Raw genomic sequence first — 19,905 nt, forward strand, 5'->3', positions numbered from 1 at the left:
AAAGAAAAACCGCCCGCATCCCCACGGCTTAGAGATAACCTCCATTAACATTTCGGCGTACACGCAGCGTTCCAGACGGCCCACAAAAATAGAATCTCACTGTGCATACTGTTTGCTAACCTGCTTTTATTGCCTAATGCAATGCTCTGGACATCTTTCCCTGTTATGAAATATGTATCTGCAGTTCTGAGCTTTTTAAATTAGGGACATGTAGCCATGTACCCAGGGCTCTGAGAAGCTGCAGGAAAACCGTGGTTCGTCGCTCTAGAGCATCTGTTTTACTCAGCGGCAAGTCACTTAAAGTATTATTTTTATATTAAAACAAACCCAGATTGAGTATGGAGCAGAGTATAAAATTTGCCTGAATTTTTAAAAGATGATAAGAGACTTCAAAGAAATATCCAGCTTGCCGCCTTCTTCTGTGCCATCATTGTTAATGGCAGGTAGCGTTGTTATGGGGATCAGTTGAATGGGCTGAGGGTGAGAAGAGAAGGAAGAGATGTGACAATTCAGGGGCACCAGGGCAACCAGGGTCCTTCCACGGAGCACAGAGTCTGCCCTACGGGCCGCGAGATGTGAAGGTCAATGCGGGAGTCTCGATGTCATGGCTCGGCCTTTAGATCCTGGGCCTGAGAGGGTGGCTGAGTTCTAAGTCGTGCCACTTGAACCTTCCCCTCCTGACCTGTTGGCATAGAACAGTTGCAGTCGGGTGATACCAGGGCGGGGACAACACAGCTCTCCCTGACATGGTCCTCAGAAGTCACACGGTAGCTCCAGATGTGTTTTCGTACCAGCTCTGCTATTAATGGGCTCCGTGACGGCAGGCGATTTATTTAACTTCTCTCTGCTTTAGTTTTGTCATCAATAAACCAGTGATAAAAGTAGCAGCTCATAGGGGTGTTGGGGTCTTTAAATACCTGTTAATCACTCTTATGTAATCTGTGGTTGCATAAGCTACTCATGGTAAATGCGTCCCACTCTTGTTTCAAGCTGAGCTCATGGCTAATGAAAACTCTTGGGTCTTTTTCGCTGGGGCTGGTATCAAGCTTGTAGTCTCTGTGCGGCTATTAGTTTTTCATTGCATGGCTTATTAATATGCATTTTTTGGTTCTCGTCTGTTATTCTAGTTCGTGGTAGTTATTCAACAGCGAAGTCTTCCTTTCCAGAGTCTGTCAGGTTTCAGGTTCTAATGACGTTTATAGTTTTATTGTCCCCATTTTATAGATGACAAAACTGAGGGAAGGGAAGTACTGCCTATTGAGTGCGTCCTTTGTGCCAGACATTGGGATACATGCTTCGCATAGGAGATCTCAGTTAATTCTCAGAACAATCTAAAGAGGCAGGATTTACTGTGTCATTTGGCAGATGCAAAACTGCAGCTCAGAGTGGTTAGGTAAGTTGCCTACGGCTACGCCGCTGCCTCAGTGCTTATTCCCCTACATCACACTGCCACCTAGTTTGGGGTCATCTGTAAACTTAAGTGGCATGCTTCTATTCAAGCCGTCAAAGTAGATGCTTTATAGGACAACGCCAACGTTGGGGATAAGTCGCCAGAGAACCCCTTCTAGGTAGATCTCTGACTCTCCCGTCAATTTCTGAATCAGTAGTCTTTGTAGGGGAACCCTCAACCACTGAAACTGGAACCAGACGCCTTTATTGGAAGCAGAGCTGGAGCTTCTTAAGCGGTCATAAAGAAACCTCCTTCCTGCGCCTCTTTAAGGGAGTATGCCTTGTCTCAGCTCTTTCCTTGTTCCCTCTCAGCTGGAACCTGGGATGCTTGAAGAATCATATCCCAAATCGATCCCAGAAAATGTTCCTTTTCAAGCTGAGTGTGAGAAGCTTTATGGAGCATCCCGAGAACAGCCCGCATCTGCCTGTATTTACTCTTGCTGCTGATTTAAGCCAACAGCTGGAGAACCAGGAGCCCAAACTGCAGGACAGAAGTGCTGATAATGGAGAAAGAATCAAGAGCAGCGGCTGGACCGAAAGAAACCGAGCCGTTTCTTTCCCACTGTCTCCATCCCAAATTTGACTGATGAGCAGTCAAGAGAAGAGAAAGGGGATTCGTCTAATGCACATTTCTTCTTGGAGGATGAAGGAGTGGTGTCTGAGCCTTGGATGCTCCGATTAACCCTCTTATCCCTACGGATTGGTGACCTGGAGAAGAGTAAGAGTAGGGGGAGTCAGGGAGGGTGCCTCTGATCTCTGCCCACGGAACGATGCTCCCATCTGAGTTAGTGGGTCCCAAACTCCCTAGATCCCATCTCTAGGGCTACCAGGTGGCAGGCGTAGTATAGCGAGCACTGGAATGAGCATGACCTTTGACCTCCTCCACGTGACCCTTCTGGAGCGGGGACGATTAAGGTAGCAACTCTGTCTTCTGTTCCTGTCTTTCACACAGTGGCTCAAAATCCTCCCACATCTTCCATTCTACTTAGAATAAACACCGAAATGCTCACCGTGGCCCCTGTGGCCCGCACGCTCCGGGCTCTGCCTCCGTCTCCGGCCCCACCTCCCACCGCATACTCCGCAGGTAGCCTCCACGCTGTGCTTGGACCGCGCCAAGCCCGTCCCACCTCAGGGTGCTCACACCTTCCCTTCTCCCTCTCATAGTTGCCGGATTTAGCAAATAAAAATACGAGCTGCCCGGTTAGCGTCGGATTTCAGATAAACAATGACTAATTTTTAGTGGATGCCCCATGCGGTATTTCAAATGTGGCTGGGCGTCCTCCACTTCACGCGGCGCCCCTACGAGCTCCCTACTCGGTACCCTCGGGCCTCACGTGGCCCGTGTCCTCACTTCCTCCGGCGCTCTGCTCCCCTTCCGGTCCAGCCGCCAGCGGCCCCGTCCGTGTGCTCTCCATCACATCCCTCCGCCCCCCCACCATCACCTGGCGAGGCGGTTTGTTTATCCATTTGCTGGCTTTATGTCCCCCCGGCACATGAAGGGCCACAAGGCCGGGGATTTATGCGTTCACTGTGGTATCTTCAGTCTCTGGACTCATTGTTGGTGCTCAATAAACATTTGTTGAGTGATCGAATGACCTTCCACTGCCACTCCCTCCGCCGACCTCTCTAATCTCCCCCCGGGGGGCACCAGCCACGTTGGTCCTCTGGTCAGTCCCTAGGCCATTCCTGCCTCGGGGCTTGCTGCCCACCAAGCCTCCACTGCTGTCTGTGTGGCTCTGGCTGCCCCTTTTCTCCTCTTAGGTTACAAAGAGGGCTTTTGTGAGCTCTCTGTCCAAAGGAGCCGTCTGACCCTCAACCTCCTTTATTCACAAGCCTGTTTTATTTCCTGTAAAACTCTTACCGCTTTCGGAAGTCACGTGTTTAGTCACGGACGCATCTTTCTCTCCTGCACACACGGAGGCAGGCTCCGTGGAGCCGTGTGCGTGTGGCTTACACATCACTGTGCCCCTCGTTCCCGGTCCCACGCCTGGCATAGGGTATGAAATTAATACTTACATGTCGACTGGATGCGTGAGGGAGTGATTTCGGGGTGGGCGATGAACCCCTACTTTCGGGAGCGTTGGAAACTGCAGTGAGGGGGAGGCCTAAGCCGAGGAGCCAGCCTGGCCTGCGCCTCGCCCTGCGGTGGCCACGTGTGCTTCATCGGCAGAGCAGACGGAGGGTGAGGAAGTCTGGACAGGGTTTCTGCCTCCCTGCTCCTCTCAGCCTCCCTGGCGGTTGGGTGAGGCCATTTCCTTCCTGCTGGAACGTGCTACTCCAGGCCCAGAGAGCGAGAGTGCCTCCCCTCTGCCGCCTTTCTCCTCTCGCGGCTTGCTGCAGACGATGACAAAGGCGTGGTGATACCCGAGTGACCTTGGAGGCTGCTCTGGACGCTGGCAACCTGGGTCCGCAGAGGATGGTGGAGGCCCTGAACGTCCTCCCTGGGCTGTCACGTGAGAAAGAAGCCAGCTTCTTGTGTTTTCAGTCACTGAACATTGCTGTTGTTTTTTGTTGTTACAAAAGTGTCACCTGGCTCATTAATACATGGCTGTATCCGCTGTGTCTACCTTATAGAAGGTGCTGGAAAAAGGCATTGTTGAGTCCCCGGGTGAGGAAGATCTGTTTATTCCTGCAAACGTGACAAAATTATAATAACGAACTAAAGGGAACCAGCTATGTTCCCTTATTTGTCCAGAGAGTGCTCATGTCTTTCTTAACTTCCTAAGGTCATCAAACTCCCAAACAGTATGTCTCTGTCTCTCTCTGGGTTTAGCAGCGGATGTGTAAAGTGGTGTCCTTTGAGGCACAAGCAAAAAAGAGTTCGTGAGAGATCCCAGAATAAAAGCAGCTGCAGTGGTCTCCCACTCTACCTGCTCCCACCCTTAGGACACCTGAGGGAGACGCCATTGGGTTCACAGCTGCTCTTGTTCCCCGTGAGGAATCCTCAGGGACCCTTTGATGGAAATTCATCTTAGCAGGTTGGTGCTAGTTCTTCCTGGATCCACTGTCTGCTTTTTTGACACACCTCCACTCTCAGACGGTTGCCGGTTTCTTTGCGTTGAATGACCCTTGGAATTTCTGTAGCCTGAGGCTTAGTTGCATACTCTTAACTCAGTTTCTCTTAAGAGTTTTTGCATGAGTCTGAGATTTCCTTCATGCAGAGTCTTCATCTCGCCCCTTACGATGGACCTTGGTCTTGCTTTCACCGCTGCCACTGCATTTGAGCATGGACAAATTCCTCTCTGCGTGGATCAACCAAGAGAGATTAGATTTTTTAAAAAGAAGTTTTACTTTTAAATTAAGGACAGCCCCCCGCCCAGTGTAAGAACACTGACTTTAGTAAGTTTAGAGAGTATTCATTTCCTGGTGGACACAACTCTTAGTTCATTGATAAGTCACTCAACACATGTCTGTTGGGCTCCTATGAGACATTGCACTGGGGACAGGGGACCCAGAGATAACTAGTGTGCAGGCTTTGGCCTCCGAGAGCTCCTGGTATATGCAAAACACAAATGTGAAAACCTGAGTCCTTCTTAAGACTCAGTAACTTGTTCAGCCACATATATCTGTAGAAGGGAGAAACTCTCCATGAGATAAAGAATGGACCGAAGCTAGAAGATCTTGGGTTCGGGTCTTGCTTCTGTCCACTTACTGACAGTGGTATTGGGCATGTCAACCATTCTGAGCCTTAGTTTCCTGCTTTGGGGGAAAAATATTCATTTCATGATTTTGCAGCAAAGACGATGTGCTGTTTACAAGTTCTTGTCTCCTTTCCTCCTGAGCATCCGGCCTTCCTTGGGATTAGGTGGGTGATGTAACTGAGTTCTGGCCAATGAATGTGGTAGAATTGACATTCCCCACTTCCGGGCCTGGCCCATAGAAACCCGCCACAGAAGGTTCCATACTCTATCTTTCCCTGTCTGAGCTCTAGCAGTGAAGGACTTGGAGGTTCTAGGGGATGGCAGTTCCACAGACGAAAGGAGCCTGGGCCCTCAGAGTTTGCATAGGATAGAGTTCCCCCTTTTTTTCTGCCTATCTGCATTGAATTGTGATGAAAACAAGAAATTCTTTCATCATGTTAAGGCACTGAAATTTTAGGGTTATTCGTTGTAATGGTTAGCTTACTTTGACCAGGTTTAAATGGAGAAAAGTTCTACAAAAACTTTTGAGTGTTATACTGATGTTACTGGTTGTCATTGTGGCTTTTATTCTAGAAAACTTTTTGAATGCACAGCTGTAGTTTTTCCCCCAGGATCTATATAGTCCCTGAATATGCTCAAGGATGGAGAGGGGACCAGGGGAGGCCTTTGGAAAATAGGCGGCGGTCTGACCGCAGGGAGGTGTACATGCCTGGGTGCCAGGGCGTGATTCCTTCCGGGAAGGGAGCCCTGACTGCCCATCACGCTTGGAGGAGGAGCAGGCTCATCTCAGAATAGACTGGGCAGCAGTAACCCAGCACAGGGGCCCATCATGTGGGCCCGGGACCGGCTGTCTGAGCATCAGCTGCTCGAGGGCTGAGCACTCCAGGGCTAAAAAAGGGAGGTGACATTGACTCGTTTGTTAACAGGCTCTGGGAAACTTCGTTGACCACGTGAGCCACCCAGAACTCTGTTCCCTTCACACGTGGCTGCTCCCGGAGTCCGATCCCGCTTGACTCTTAACCATGGTCTTCTGAGCTGGCCCAGCAGAGGCCTGGTAGTAGACTCAGAACACCCTGTAGATGTTGACTTGTCGTATGATCTGGGCAGGAAGTGAAGTGTCATCTGGACGGACAGATGCAGACATAATCTCCTGGGCTGTTTCTCTAAGGAAGCCACAAATCATCAGGGAGCCGCACTCCTGATTTATAGAAAGGAGGAGGGAAAAAGGATGGGATTCACTTTACTAATCACCAGTCATGGGCCAGATGCTCTGAATCCTTACGACAATTCTGAGCTAAGTGTTATTATTCCTGCCCTTACAGATGAAGAAGCTGAGGCCCAAGGAGGTTCAGTAACTTGCCCAGGATCACACAGCCAGTAACTATTAGAAGTGGGATTCAACCTCCAGTCTCTCTGACTTAGAGCCTGTATCCTTGACACTATACCTTGCAACTTTCTTAACAGGGTAGAGGTACAGTCCTGTCCCCCCCAGGTCAGGCTGAGAAAAGTGATCCCTTGGCTCTGTCCCGGGACTCCTAGCGTTGGCCCCTCTCACTAGCAGGTCTGTCTCCCGAGTTTGGGAGAAACATCCTTCTATAAGCATATGAAGGCTCAGGTCAACAGGTAGAGGCCACCGAGGAAGGGAAATGGGAGGGGGCAAGGTGGCTACTGAGGAGAAGGAAAGGGAAGGAGTGAGGAGAGAGGAAGGAGAGAAGAGGAAGAGGAAGCCAAGAAGGTCAAGCATGAAAAGGAAGGGAGGAGCAGGGGAGGAGCTGAAAAATGCCCCTGGTGCTCTTCATCTGGAGTCGGGTGTTCCCACAGTGGGGAGCGAGGGCGGCGGCTGCCCTGGGTGTCTGGGTGTCCGCGTGTCTGGGTGCCCCTTCTGCGCCTGAGAGTCTGTGAGGATTCAACATTTCTTTGATACCTCGCTGGTCCTCAGTCTAGCCTAGCCCAGAAATTTAGAACAGTTTCAACTATTTTCAGTTAAGCAGTTGATCTTTGAAAACATAGGCGCACTGGGAGTCTCCTCCTAGAGCCGCAGGAGCCATACCTTCCTTCGGCATGAACCTGCTTGCAATGCGTGTGGGGTGGGTCAGGAGAAAAGACCCGCCTTCCGGCCTGCGAGGCCGGGATGGATCCTGCCCCACGGGTTTCTGGCCACTCTGCCTGGGCCATCTAGCCAGCTCCCTTGAGAGATGCCTGGCAGCATAGTGCTATATTTGTTATTTTCCAGTTTTCATTCTATTAATATTTGTGTCTAACCCAAAAAGCTTTCAGCAACAGCCAGCACCATTTCTTTGATCCTGATTGGGTGGGGAAAATGCATTAGAAATCATATTGCTTCTCCAGGGGCAGTCCTGGCTCAGGGAGGCTCTGGGCTGGTTCGGAGGAGAGCCCAAGTGGTCTGGGAGCACCCGCCCTGCAGCCAGCCTCCCTGCCCGCTTTCCAGCAGCCTTGGCAGGGGGCCGAGCTCCAGGGAAGGAAACGAGGATTCTGGCTGCTGGCTTGTGGAGGAGATGCACTTGCTGCGTGTTCCTCAGACTTGGAGCGAAGTAGGAGGAACGAGCAATGGCTGAGCCTGTAAGAATACACCCTGGTGACCTGACGCTGTTCCCGTGTGTTCCCATTACAGAGGGAAAAAGTCTTCAGGCAGAGTCTCATTAAACCTCTTTACATGAGAACTCCCCTGTTGTGGAAAATTGAGATTCTGCATGGTGTTTTGAAGTTAATCTGTTAGAACCACTTGTTTATTTTACTTTCAAAATAACCTTTTTTTTTTTTTTTTTTTTTTTGAGGGAAGGCATGCCTTTAGTCATGCTCCTAATTTTAACCGCTCTGCCGAGTCTTTCTCACTGGTTGAATTATAACAAGACTAGTGAGGTCATAGTCAGTGTATTAATTATAGGAAAGCTGGTGAGGAAGTTCCACCTCCTTTGATAAACACAGCTTAGCTACATTAGGTGAACAATTTTCTACAGCGAACATTTCAACACGTGTTGTCTCTGATAGCAAAGCTTAACGGTCTCATGATTACAAGTCAGCAGTTCGTAGACCTCCTCACCTCTCCGCTATTGTAAGAAAGTTCTCTGCCTTTTTTCATCAACAGACTTAGATGGAAACTCAACTTTATGATGACGAGATACAGAAAGGGTATGGATTTAACCCAAATTTCGTATCTGATGTGTAAATATTTTCTAACCTTTTTCATCTGTCTCCGCGAAGCCTCACGCTGGCCCGGGGCTTCGCATCTTCAAAGCGCTTGTGTCAATAGCTAGCGTCTTTGCTTGATGTTTTTTTCATTAGGTGCCATTTAATCAAGGACGAATGTGGGGCTTATTTTATACATATATATTTCCGTATCTGGTGCTAGTCACTGAACCAGCTGCTCTGCAACAGAATGGGGGTAGTGCTGGAAAGAGCTGGAAGGAAGGAAAATAGTGGGGCAGCTCTCCTTAACTTGGATCCTCTCCTGCGTCCCCCGGAGAGCGGGGGAGGCCTCCCTAGCGAGGGAGCGACGCCTGGAGAACACGGAGGCACAGCGTTCGAATTAGACGAGGCAGCGCGGTGTTTTTGTCTAATCCTTCCCCGGCGTGTGATTTTATCTGAACCGTATCCTCACGGCGCACAGTGGGTACTTAACAAATATTGAGTGATTAGACAAATCGATGAGCAGCCGCCCCAGGCGGAGGCGGAGCGCACCATCTCCCAAGTCGCCTGCAGTGTCTAGGCCCCGAGGAATGTGCCTAGTCCTTTCTTAGAGCTTGGATGCTCTGACTGTAACTAGCTATGACTCTTGCTGGTCAATGTCCCCTCTGTGTCCTCTGGGCCTAGGACTCTGAGTGACAGGAGGACAGTTAGGGGCAGGCTGCTCCCATGTCGTCCTGGCTAATCATCCCGGAGACGGATGACTCTGGCTGTGGGTGTTGGTCACTTCGTAGGCCAAAGAGCTCAATGCATAGTCTGTGTCCTCCTGTCCCAGGGAAGGGCGACAGGGTTCTAAAGACCAGAAGCTGGCAAACATTTTCTGTAAAGGATTGAGTAGCACATATTTTAAGTTTCGAAGGCCACAGTTTCTGTCGCAACTACTCCACTCTGCCATCGTTGTGTGAAAGTGGACCTAATAGGTAAATGAATGAATTTCGTGCTCCAATAAAACTTTATTTATAAAACAGCCAGCAAGCCAAATTTGGCCCGTGGACCATACTATGCATTAGGCTGTGAGGTCCATGAGGCAGGAAGTATGTCTGTTTTTGTCTTGAGAGGGAGTTTGCAGTATTGGTTAAGATCATGGTCTGAGATCAGACAGTCTGGAGTCAAGTCCTGTTCCACTACTTCCCAGCCGGGTGACCAGGAGCTAGTTGCCTAATTTCTCTGTGCCTCAGTGTCCTTGTGTATAAAATAAGGATACTAATAGTGTCTCCCTCATAGGGTTATTGTGAGAATTAAATGAGACAATAAAGGCAAAGTCCTGAGAACAGTGTTTAATCCATAAGCATGTAATGAATGTTAGCTATTATGAGTTTGATCTCTAATACTTGGCACAGTGCCTGGTGCGATGAAGATGCTCAATAAATATTTATGTCATGAACCTGAGGCCCAGGAAGGCGAACCATCTCGTGTAGTATCTCAGGGTGAAGTTGCGGTGGGAGGCAGGGGGGTGGGGCACTGTGTCAGGAAGCCGCACGGCTGACTTCCAGACTTGTCCTGTCTTCCAGAGCTTGGCAGGTTCTTGTTATGAAGACTTCCAATTATTCATAGTTGCATCTCTCTCTATAGGACAACTTTTTAAGATTCATCACCTCCGTTCTCCCAACCCTGGAAACATCTTCTCTAAGAGATGGGGACTAGGGAAAAAAACTTCCAACTTCTCGAATGTTCTGTGTGTGCGTGTGTGTGTGTGTGTGTGCATGTGTGCGTGTGCGTGTGTGGCCTACCTCCTTCGGTAGCCTCTGCTCTACCTTTCCTAGGGTCTGACACAGTAGCGGTGACGGCGGAGTGGGACGAGGCTGGTAGGGGGGCCATGGCGAGAAGAAGAAAGGGGTGCATGGTGGAGGGAGAGGGGTACCCTAGTTGGGGGCTTGTTGCCTTTCTTCTGCCTCCTGCATTTCCTGGACTGGGGGATCAGTGGGTGAAAACTGCCACTTCTGAGAAGGATTTAGGATGAATTTCTCACCTTTTTTAGCTCGGGGGCCTCACCAGCTTCACACCAGAGTAGCTGTTGATGTTCCCTTCTTGCAGTTCTCAGTTGCTGTGTGTTTAACACCACCCCCCCCCCTCAGCCACCACAGCCAGAGGGCACGAGGTGGCTGCGAGGTGAGGTGTGAGGTGAGGTGCGAGCTGAGGTGTGGGGCCCTCCCCTGCATGCTGGCATTTCCCAGGCCTTAGGCAGCAGACAGACTTGGGAGAAGGCGAGGGGAGCAAGGATACCAAGAACTAGCGTTTGTGGGGCCGTGGAACCTAGCTCTAGAGGGAGAGGTGCGTGAATGCCCAGGAACCACGGGAAGGACTTGAGTGAGCTCACGGTGGCTGCGTGTAGTGTGCTGGGAAGTCGCCCCGGGTGAGGAGCGGGCCCAGTGCTCACCCAACCCTCTCACGGGCCACATTCCCTCCCTCCCTCTGGGCAGACATACAGGACCACTGGCTGGGCAGCTAGAAGGCCTTGTGGGTGGGAAGGCAGCTCCTGGATGGAGGTGGCCTTGTGCAGCTAGAGCAGGACCGCCACCAGGGATGGCAGTGGGTGAACGGTCCCTTCGCTTTGGTTAGGGGTTGCATGAGGTCGGTGTGACCAGGACTCGGTGGCCTCTCCACACTCCGGCCATTGGTACTTCTTCATTTCCTCCCACAATTTCAGCAGAGCAAGGCAGTGACAAGGAGAGAGCCCAGGGGGCTTTGAAGATAGGGACTGTGAGTCTGGGTTTTACTTTGGAAAGAAAGTGGCTTGTACTTTGCTCCTTGGTGCTCCGATTAGCAACTCACGTCTTTCTTTCTCTTTCCAGCAGAGCCTCTTAGTACAGGGTCACTGAGCATTGTGTGGGCTTCAGAACTGATGAGCACCGAGTTAGCGTGCAATGTGTGTGCTCATGTGTGTGCACACATTTTCCTTTGGAGAGATCCATAGCTTTGATCAGATCCTCAGAAAGGTCAGTGGTCCCAAAAGGGTTAAGAAACACCGATTGTCTGTCTGTTGAAGCAGAAAATTGTTCTGGGGATGGTTAGCTGGGGAGTTCCTTATCTAATGACAGAGCTTTGTCTTTGGAGATAAGCGGAAATAAGGGACAGGAGCCAGGGGACTTTGTAGAGCCATCTGGCCAACGTCGGGAGAACTTGCACTGCGGGGCCTTTAAAATTCGTATAATACTCATTTTCCCCCTAAATATTTATTGCTTTTACTCCTTTCCTCTGTATTACTAACACAACACAAAACACATCAACCAACCTCAAGAGATTGAGAAGACAAATATTTTTCTCCCACAGACAGAAAAATATTTGCAAAAGGCACATCTGAAAAAGGACTGTTATTCAAAATACACGGAGAACTCTTAAAACTCAACAAATGGCAAATGAACAACCTGATTTTAAAAAAAAAAGAAAAATGGGTAAAAGACCAGAACAGACATTTCACCACAGAAGATATAGAAGGTAAATAAGCATATGAGAAGATCTTCCACATACGTCATCAGGGAAGTGTCAATTAAAACAGCAGTGAGATACCATTACACACATCTGTTAGAAGAGCCAAAATCCCAAACATTGGCAACAATACGTGTCGCCGTGTATTTGTCCAAACCCATAGAGCACACAGCACCAAACCCTTATAGACACCGAATACTTATTACTGCGTTTGTCCAAACCCGTAGAGCATGCAACGCCCAGAGTGAACCCCAGTGTAAACTACGGACTGTCGTACCATCGTAGAGGTTCGTAACCGTGACGTCGTGTGTACCTCTCTGGTATGGACGTGGACAGTGGGAGAGGCCGTGTGTGTGGGAGTCAGTACTTCCCGCTCATCTTACTGTAAACCTGATGCTGCTCTACAAATTAAAACCTATTAAAAATCAATCAAAGGAATAAAAGGAAAAAGAAGCTCAACTTTTCCAGGCTGCACGGTTCCCAGATGGGTTGGGGCCGAGGGATGCTCCGATGACCCCTGGATCGGAGCCGGCAATGGGCTGGTTCTTTGTGGTCGAGGGAGAGAAGAAAGACATGAAAGGGGAATTGGCCCAGGACGGAGCCGTGCACCCAGAGGTTGCAAAGACTAGCACGGGGTCCCCCAAATAGCGTTAGAGTGCCTCCTCCTCCGGTCGGGCACTGCCGTCATGCCCGGTGCTCCGCGGGCATCTGCCATTCTTCACAGCGACCCCATGGGCTACGCGAGGCTGATAACACTCACACACTGGGGTGAGGGGCACTGCCCCGAGTGGAGGCAGCTGGAGCAGGGATCCAGGGGCCCCTCCCGTGGTGGGCACCGGCCCGTGAGTGGCTGGTCTGGAGGAGGCCTGGGCCGTCCTGCGGAGGGGCCCGAGCTGGCGGTCGGGGAGCACACGGGGTCGGGGTGGGTGGGGAAGGCTTGTCGGGCGTGGGGGGGGTTCTTAGATTTTGACCCGCTTTCGAAGCACGCGGAGGGCTTGCTGAAGCAGATCCCCGGCCCTGGCTCCGGAGCGCTGACTCCGCAGGTGCCCGGCGGAGCCTGGCCTGTGCCTGTGTCCCAGGTTCCCGGCGATGCTGCCGCGGCTGGTGTGGAAACCACGCTTTGAGAACCACCTCTCCGTACCCAGTATTTCAGTGTTTCGTAACCGGCACAGCCCCAGTTGAACATCAAGCCTGCGAGTAAGAATCACTTTTGCTTCCATTCTACAGATGGGCAAATAGAGGCCCAGAGAGTCAAAGTAACTTGCTGCATGTAAGTCACATGCCCAGTGGGTGGTGCGGCGGGGCTGGGGGTCTGAATCCAGGCAGCCCGACTCCGACATCTTGGCTCTCTCCCAGCTTCTCCAGCCTCCCAGCGCCCTGAGTGACAGCAGATGTCTGGGCAAGTGGCCGACCCCCTCTGGGGAGCCACCAGGCCTTTGACAGGCTGCAGGCGAAGCCAGAGGCGTGCTGGAGCCCTGCCTGCTCCGTCTCCCTCTCTCCCTCGCGGCCTGGGGAAGGCGCTCTTCCTCAGGTCCCCTCTCTCCCCAGCAGCAGCTGTGAAGTTGACAAATCACACTAAAGTGCGATGCCTCCCCGGGAGCCTGTTCCAGGATGCGCCCCGATGGCTTCCGGAGAAGACAACAGGCACGCGGTCTGCAAACGAGCTGCTCTCTCTCCCGCGTTCAGTTCAGTGTTCGGCGGCGCCGCTGCTAAGAGGCAGCGTGGGCCTGCGCGGCCCGCCCGCCGGGGGAGCCTATTAAGAACCACGACGCTGAAAAGCGCAGCAGAAACGCTCCATTAAGGCTGGCGGGGGGCCTGCCTGACAGTGGGACCCGCCTCAGGAGCCCTGCCTCTGCTCAGCGCTGCCTCAGTCTCCAGCCTGGCTCTCCCTCTCCCCGCCCCTGCACTCCTCCCCAAAGCGGCTCAGGACCTGAGTGACTGCAGTTCATGCTGGAGCCGGTAAGACCTTGGCTGGAAGGGGAGAGAGCCCGAGCGGGAGCAAATCCACAGGGAGCGGCCTCCACACTGCCGAGGGTGGGCCTGCGCCTGCTGTTCGGTGTGGGCCGTGCTGCTGATGAATTCACAGCGTGCGCTGGGCAAGAGGAGCCCCAGCTCTGGACCCTGTACGTTAGGGGTCCCGCTCTGACCCTCTTCCAGCCAAAGCCTTCCCAAAGGGCAAAGAAACCTGGGGGCCACGGCGATGTGCTCATGTAAGGCCCATGACCCCCTTTCTGTACCACACTTCGGGTACCTGGGAACCTGAGTCCCCTGCCCAGATGGCCCCAAACCCGTTTCTAGTGTCTGCCTAAGCGTCTTCCCCAGCACACCCTTTAAAGAGTGGACTGTGTCATTGGGAGAGTGGACATGTGGGCTGAACGTGTGTGTGTGTGGTCCCTCAAGGGTGAGACAGAACCCAGCATGGCAAGAGGTAGGGCACAGGCTCGGGGCTAGAACGATTTCCACATAGCTCTCTGTGTCAGAGCAGAATTCCAAGGACCCGAGAATTTTATATTTAAACCTTGCAGGCTTATGCAGATACATTCGTCAAGGATATGTGTATATTTTATCTCGGTTTGTTAGCTTGATTTATAACTTCGAGCTCTCTTGCCCTTGGCCCTGTGAGTGTTCTGGGTGGGCCCAAATGAAGGTGGTGGTGGGAGCAGGCCCCAAAGGCGTCTCCGCAGCAGGCCAGGCCGAGTGCCATGATTTCAGATGCCCAAACACAGGGTCAGCACAAAGGACAGAACTGGGTAATGCTCCAAGCCCCATGGAAAACACTCGTTTTTCTTCTGGGACAAGAGCGAGGGTGCTGATGAGACCAGGGTGCTGATGAGCTGGCAACAGCCCCGTGAGGGCTAATTGGATGACCCGTGTCTGGTCTTGTGAGGAAAGGGCCCTAATCCTTGACCTTGACCATGATCTTGACCACACCTTTGGCCCACTGCTCTCTCCTTTTATAATCTGATGCCTTTGTCTCTTTCTTAGTAGGTCTCCCCACTGAGTCCCGTTCCCGCCCCACCACAGGCTCACTCAAGTTGTACGGCGACTCTCAGGAGGGACAGACCACCAGGGGAGGAATCCCCTCCCTCGGGGGGTCTCCTGTGGCGGCGAAGGCCTCCGTTGGACTTGGTGGGCTTAAGAGCAGTGCCGCTGGAGGGTTTATTTGAGAGGTGAGGTAGCGAGTCACCTCCGATTTCCAAAGGGCCTCGCTAGTGACAGAATGGGAGGAGAGGAGGGAGCATGAGAACTCCTTCTGGTATTTATTAGGAACCGAACGTTCATCCGAAGGACTTTCCTGGATCTTGATCTTGATCTCGATCTCCATCTCAGTATCTCTTTGGTTCTATCTCTGTATCTGCCATCTCTCTCTTTCTCTACCTTTCCTTCCTTCCTTCCTTCCTCCCTTCCTTCCTTCCTTCCTTCCTTCCTTCCTTCCTTCCTTCCTTCCTTCCTTCCTTCCTTTCTTCCTTCCATCCTCCCTCCCTCTGTCCCTCCCTCCCTCCCTCCCTCCTTCTCTCTCTCCCTTCCTTTCTTTTTATTTTTTTTTAAAACCAAATGTGGAGTTTTAACATACTTACTTTATTCTAGCTGTGTGCCATGTTATTTATTACCTTATTTAATCCTCATGGGAACTGTGTCAAGTATTATCCCTATTTTACAAATGGGGAAACTGAGACTTTCAGGGGTGAAACGACCAGCCTAAGAATGCCACATAGTTCAGAAAGGGTAGAGTTGGGGCCTAAGTCCACATCATCCGACGTTGAATTTTGTGTTTTTGTGCTGTTCCCGCTGAGGGAAGATTTCCTCTAGGTGATTTTTTTTTTTTTTTTTAATTTTAAATCGGGAAAGAGAAACGCCGCCTTGCATGTTTGCTTATCTCCCTTCCGCAGCGTTCCCGGGGGGCCCGGTTCCTGGCTCCCGGGAGCGCGCCACGGGCAGGCGCTGTCTCCGGCGGCAGCTGCCTGGGCCCCGGCCCATCTGCTCACGCGGCTCCGCGCCACCCGCCGTGCTGGCTGGGTGTGCCCCGCCGTCAGACAGCGCAGGCCGCCCTTGACAGAGCGACGGAAGCTGTAAAAACAGCTGTTTGACATTCCCTGCCGCCTTAAAACAAAACAACCGACAAAGGGGGGTGAATGAAATGCAGAAAATACCCTTGTTTCCATGTGGATGAGGATATTTTTACTTAGAGAACATCTATTTTCCCCGTTCCTCGCTTTCTTCCCTAGTCACCTAATCCGGGCATTGTCCTCCCTCCCTGCCTTTCCCTCCACCCCGTCTCCCCTCCCCCCCCATTGAAAGAAACTTTTCCTGCTTCTATTTCTATATCTTTTTACCGTCAAAATTTATTCTCCCCAAGGACACTCTATTTCTCTTTGTTCCTCATTTTTCACATCTTCCTTGGTTTTGTATGTTAATTAATCTCTCTAGCGTTGGGTACGTACCATCCCAAATGTGCCGTTTATAAATTCGGTGTTAGTTTTATGATATCCAAGGTGTCTTTAGTTCACCCAAGGTGAGGGCAGGGGATTCAAGAATAAAATAAACCAACCCTTTCCTCCCAAACCATTATGTAACTTAGATAAATATAAGTGCACAAAAAGCGCAGGGTGTCTGACAGTAACTGGCCACCCGCTCTGGCCGCTGCCGTCACCTCCACACACAGGAACGGGGAAAGTTGTTCTCATTTTTAGACTGTGAGGTTAGGCCTATGACCCAGCTCTGCACTGTGGCCCTTCATGGTTCAAAATCACAGTCCTGTCGGACTGGCCGTTCCTCCAGCGAGTTTCTTTTCCTGTAGCGAGGGGAGTTCCAGGCTTCAGGGCCTACACAGCTTGTAACAGGTCAATCACAGATACTCAGCCGAGACGTTAAATGCAGCTTGACCGAGCTTTACAAAACAGAATTTCAGGCCCCGTGGCCGACCTCGATCCTGGGAATCGGTGAGCCCTTCTGGATCCCAGGGCCTCCTCTCAGCAGGTTGCCTGCCTGCTGGCGTCCTCTTAAGGTCCCTTGAGTGTTTTTCTCATGCTCGTGGCCTGCATTAACTTCCACTAGAGTCCTGTTCCTTAACCTCCGTCTCCCTTTTCAATCCCTTCTTTCCAGACGAAGCGATTTCCTCCGTCTTCTTCCTGTTCGCCCCTTGCAGTTGGTTCTCTGTGGCTCCTCATAGCTCATTCTAGTTATTTTCTCTCCTAAACCGATTAAAGGTTTCCTTTCTCCTTCTCCCCTTTTACTTCCTGTTTTCTGTTACCCATCAATGGTTCATCTCAGAATCGGCTTTGCTGGAGTTGGATATGTGTCACTCTATGCGTAAAGTGACTGAGTCTGCAGCTGGAGAGGCCTGTGGTGGCTGCTGGCATGGGGAATGCAGTCAGATCTAGGACCAAAGGCTGGCTTTCTGCTCCTTTCCCCCTGCATTCAATCTACAGACATACCAGTCACGGGATGGAGAGGCTTTGAGCCTCCGTGCTGCAGGCAGGTAGAGTCCCTAAGAGGGCCCAGCAAAGGCTGAGCTATGCATTATGGGAGTTGCTCCAACATCACCAATCAGACAAAGCTTTACGGAGAACAGAAGGGAGAAGCGAGAGGATGGAGAACGTTTTAGCGTTCCCTTCCACGGGATAAAGAGGGATGCCCCTGTCGCTGTGTAAGTGTGAGGTGTGGAGCAATATTAGCCGTGTAGCGTTTGGTCGTTGGACGGGGACTAGAAAGGGGCCATGTAGAAGGTGACTGTGATAGCATGCCGCACTTCCCAAGAGGCTGGGGATCTTTATTTAGTGCCTTCCCCCCAATGTTTTCACGGTTCGGACGAGAGTAGAAATTGAGGTCATCCTGACACACCGTCTTCCTCTTCCTCTTCATCTCTCACCTTTCTGATTCCAGCTGAGAATGTGCCGTGGGTCCAAAGCACGCTCATCAAGTGGCCTAATGCGTTTTGCTCACTTATCCAAATTCTGTCCATACAGCAGGAACCCTGTATACCCTTGGGAATATGGACCTGGCGAGGAGGCCTCTGAGGGCAGGGAATTCCAATGTCTTAGATACCCAGAGTGTTGTCTGGAAGGGCATACTCTTGGGGGCCTGTCTCTTAGCTCCAGGGACTCCTCACCCTGAGGGGAGGGGCATAACCAGGAGGAGGAGTGGGCAGAAGGAGTCTCCAAACGCGGAGACGAGGGCAGAGGCTCCGGTCACCCAGGGTCAGGGGTGAAACTGTGTGCGCCCCCTGTAAACCCCATACGTTTGGTTCACCCTCCATCCATCGCTCTGGGTGTGGCCGCCTTCCTGTACTCGGGGACGTCCCGGCTGGGAAGTGGCGAGGGCAGAACTGGGATCGCGAGTGGCGTTGGAGACCCGAGACCATCTTTAGTTTTCTCACCTTTCTGATTCCAGCTGAGAATGTGCCGTGGGTCCAAAGCACACTCATCAACAATGCGTTAGGTCTATTCTGGTTTCTGCACTGATTCACAATGAATAAAAATTAAGTTGGTACTAAATTTTATGGACTCTTTAAAAAAATTTCCTCTTCTTCGAGCTTTAACTCGATAGTGCCTTGGGAGCCAAAGGCAACTTTTTAATTAGCATTTGCTGCTCCAAGGAGAGGAACCTCCATAATTGCCGGCAGCCTCAAATGGCACCTTCGGTCACCCTGCAACACACTTCTGGGTACAAGTCTGTACATATTCTGCCCATCTTCTAAGGTTCCCTCCAAGAGCCATTTTTTATTATAAAGCCTGCCCTGGTCATTGCAGCCCTAGCTCTCACAGAACTAGCCTGACCTCCTGGTTCTGTGCCAAAATACGACATCCTCTAGCCTCACCCCCGTCCCAGGTTGCCTTTATGAGTGATGAACTCTCCATGCATATGCTCTGTCTCCCTACTACTAGGCTCTCCAGATAAGTACCTTGAAGGTAGGAAAAACATCTCAAGAGGTTTTTAGTTATCATATGAGTTTCCTTACGTTTTAATGGGTCACCGAAGTATGAAGGAAGGAAGTGAGAGAGTTACAGCACCAAGTAGCGGTTACTCACGTCACTCACATGGTGTGGAGGGGTCCATTTTCTGGGGTGCTGGTTCTAAAGCTTTTGGGGTTCTCAGACTCACCAAGCAGCTTATTGAAGGTGCGGGTGCCCAGTCATCCTGACTCAGGGTCTCCCAGGTATTTTGATGTAGACCAAGATTTGGGAATAATTTTCCAGGGGCATAACTTGCCAAACCAACTCTACAGACAGAAAATATCGCCTGAATTTAAAAAAAAAAAAATTTGTTTTTAAGGAAAAATAGTTTCCTACTGAATGTTGAGACAAGACAAATGGAATATATTCTGAGAACATGGACGCCGACGCACACACAAACTGCAGCAGAAAAACTCGTAAATGCTGAACGCAAAATCGGCTGTTTAATTTGAGCTGGTAGCTTTAATTCATTTATAATTAATCCCAGGTTTATTTTCAGCTCTGTCCTGTTTGCGGCTGACCTTCCCACCTGTCTTCCAGCTCTCTGGTGTTCCTGTGGTTTTGACTGCTGGATCTCACAGCCCCGAGGAAGACGCTTTGACTCCCTGGTCGGGCTTCCTCACTCTGGCTGTTCGGGACCTGCCCTGCCTCCCGCCTGCTGCCTGAGCCCTTGTCCTGCCAGGTAGGGCTATCCACAGCTTCGACCAGGGGTTAAGGGACAGAATTAAACATTTTAAGCCCTCTCGTAATTCCTTACACTTACTTAAAACTTCGAGCCGTAGCATAAAAAGACAAATGTATAGTTTATCCATCTCCCAACCAACTCAAAATATCCTTTAGATGTTGAAGACAAAGATGAGAAAGCCATCCTCCGAGACCGAAAAGAGAGCGAGAATTTAGAATATGCACAGCGAACCGACTACAAGTTTGGCGACCTATTTCTGGTGAGTTTGGACCAATTTACAAATCTCAAGAAACAAAGATGTTTCCCCCATCTTCCCAAATTAAAATGCGATGTGAAGAAAAGTTGTATAAATAATTGTAGCAAGTCGAAGGCATTGTTGTCAAACAGAAAGCTGGATAGTGTCTTGAGTCCAGATAAAAAGCCACCTCAAATAAAGCTTTTTATAGCACCTGCACCTGCATCCCAGCTCCTTCGCAGGGATATTCTTAGACTAGGGAGACGTATACTCAAATAGAACCTATGTTCCAGATCAGGGCAAAATTTCTAA

The 19,905-nt window shown here is 50.8% G+C and overlaps 1 protein-coding gene across 3 annotated transcripts in view; it reads left to right on the forward strand.

Annotated features, from left to right (window-relative positions):
- Positions 1 to 19,617, forward strand: part of ST7L (suppression of tumorigenicity 7 like) — a 207,135-nt gene extending 187,518 nt beyond the window's left edge. For all 3 annotated transcript variants that reach the window (XM_016124312.2, XM_016124315.2, XM_016124316.2), the window contains 2 exons: positions 19,214 to 19,355; positions 19,514 to 19,617. In XM_016124312.2, coding sequence (XP_015979798.2) covers positions 19,214 to 19,355; positions 19,514 to 19,520 — 149 coding nt within the window. In that variant the 3' untranslated portion in view covers positions 19,521 to 19,617. The remainder of the gene's footprint in view (positions 1 to 19,213; positions 19,356 to 19,513) is intronic.
- Positions 19,618 to 19,905: the final 288 nt, after the last annotated feature.

This window comes from Rousettus aegyptiacus, unplaced genomic scaffold, assembly GCF_014176215.1.
Source record: "Rousettus aegyptiacus isolate mRouAeg1 unplaced genomic scaffold, mRouAeg1.p scaffold_m13_p_17, whole genome shotgun sequence".
Lineage (NCBI taxonomy): Eukaryota > Metazoa > Chordata > Mammalia > Chiroptera > Pteropodidae > Rousettus > Rousettus aegyptiacus.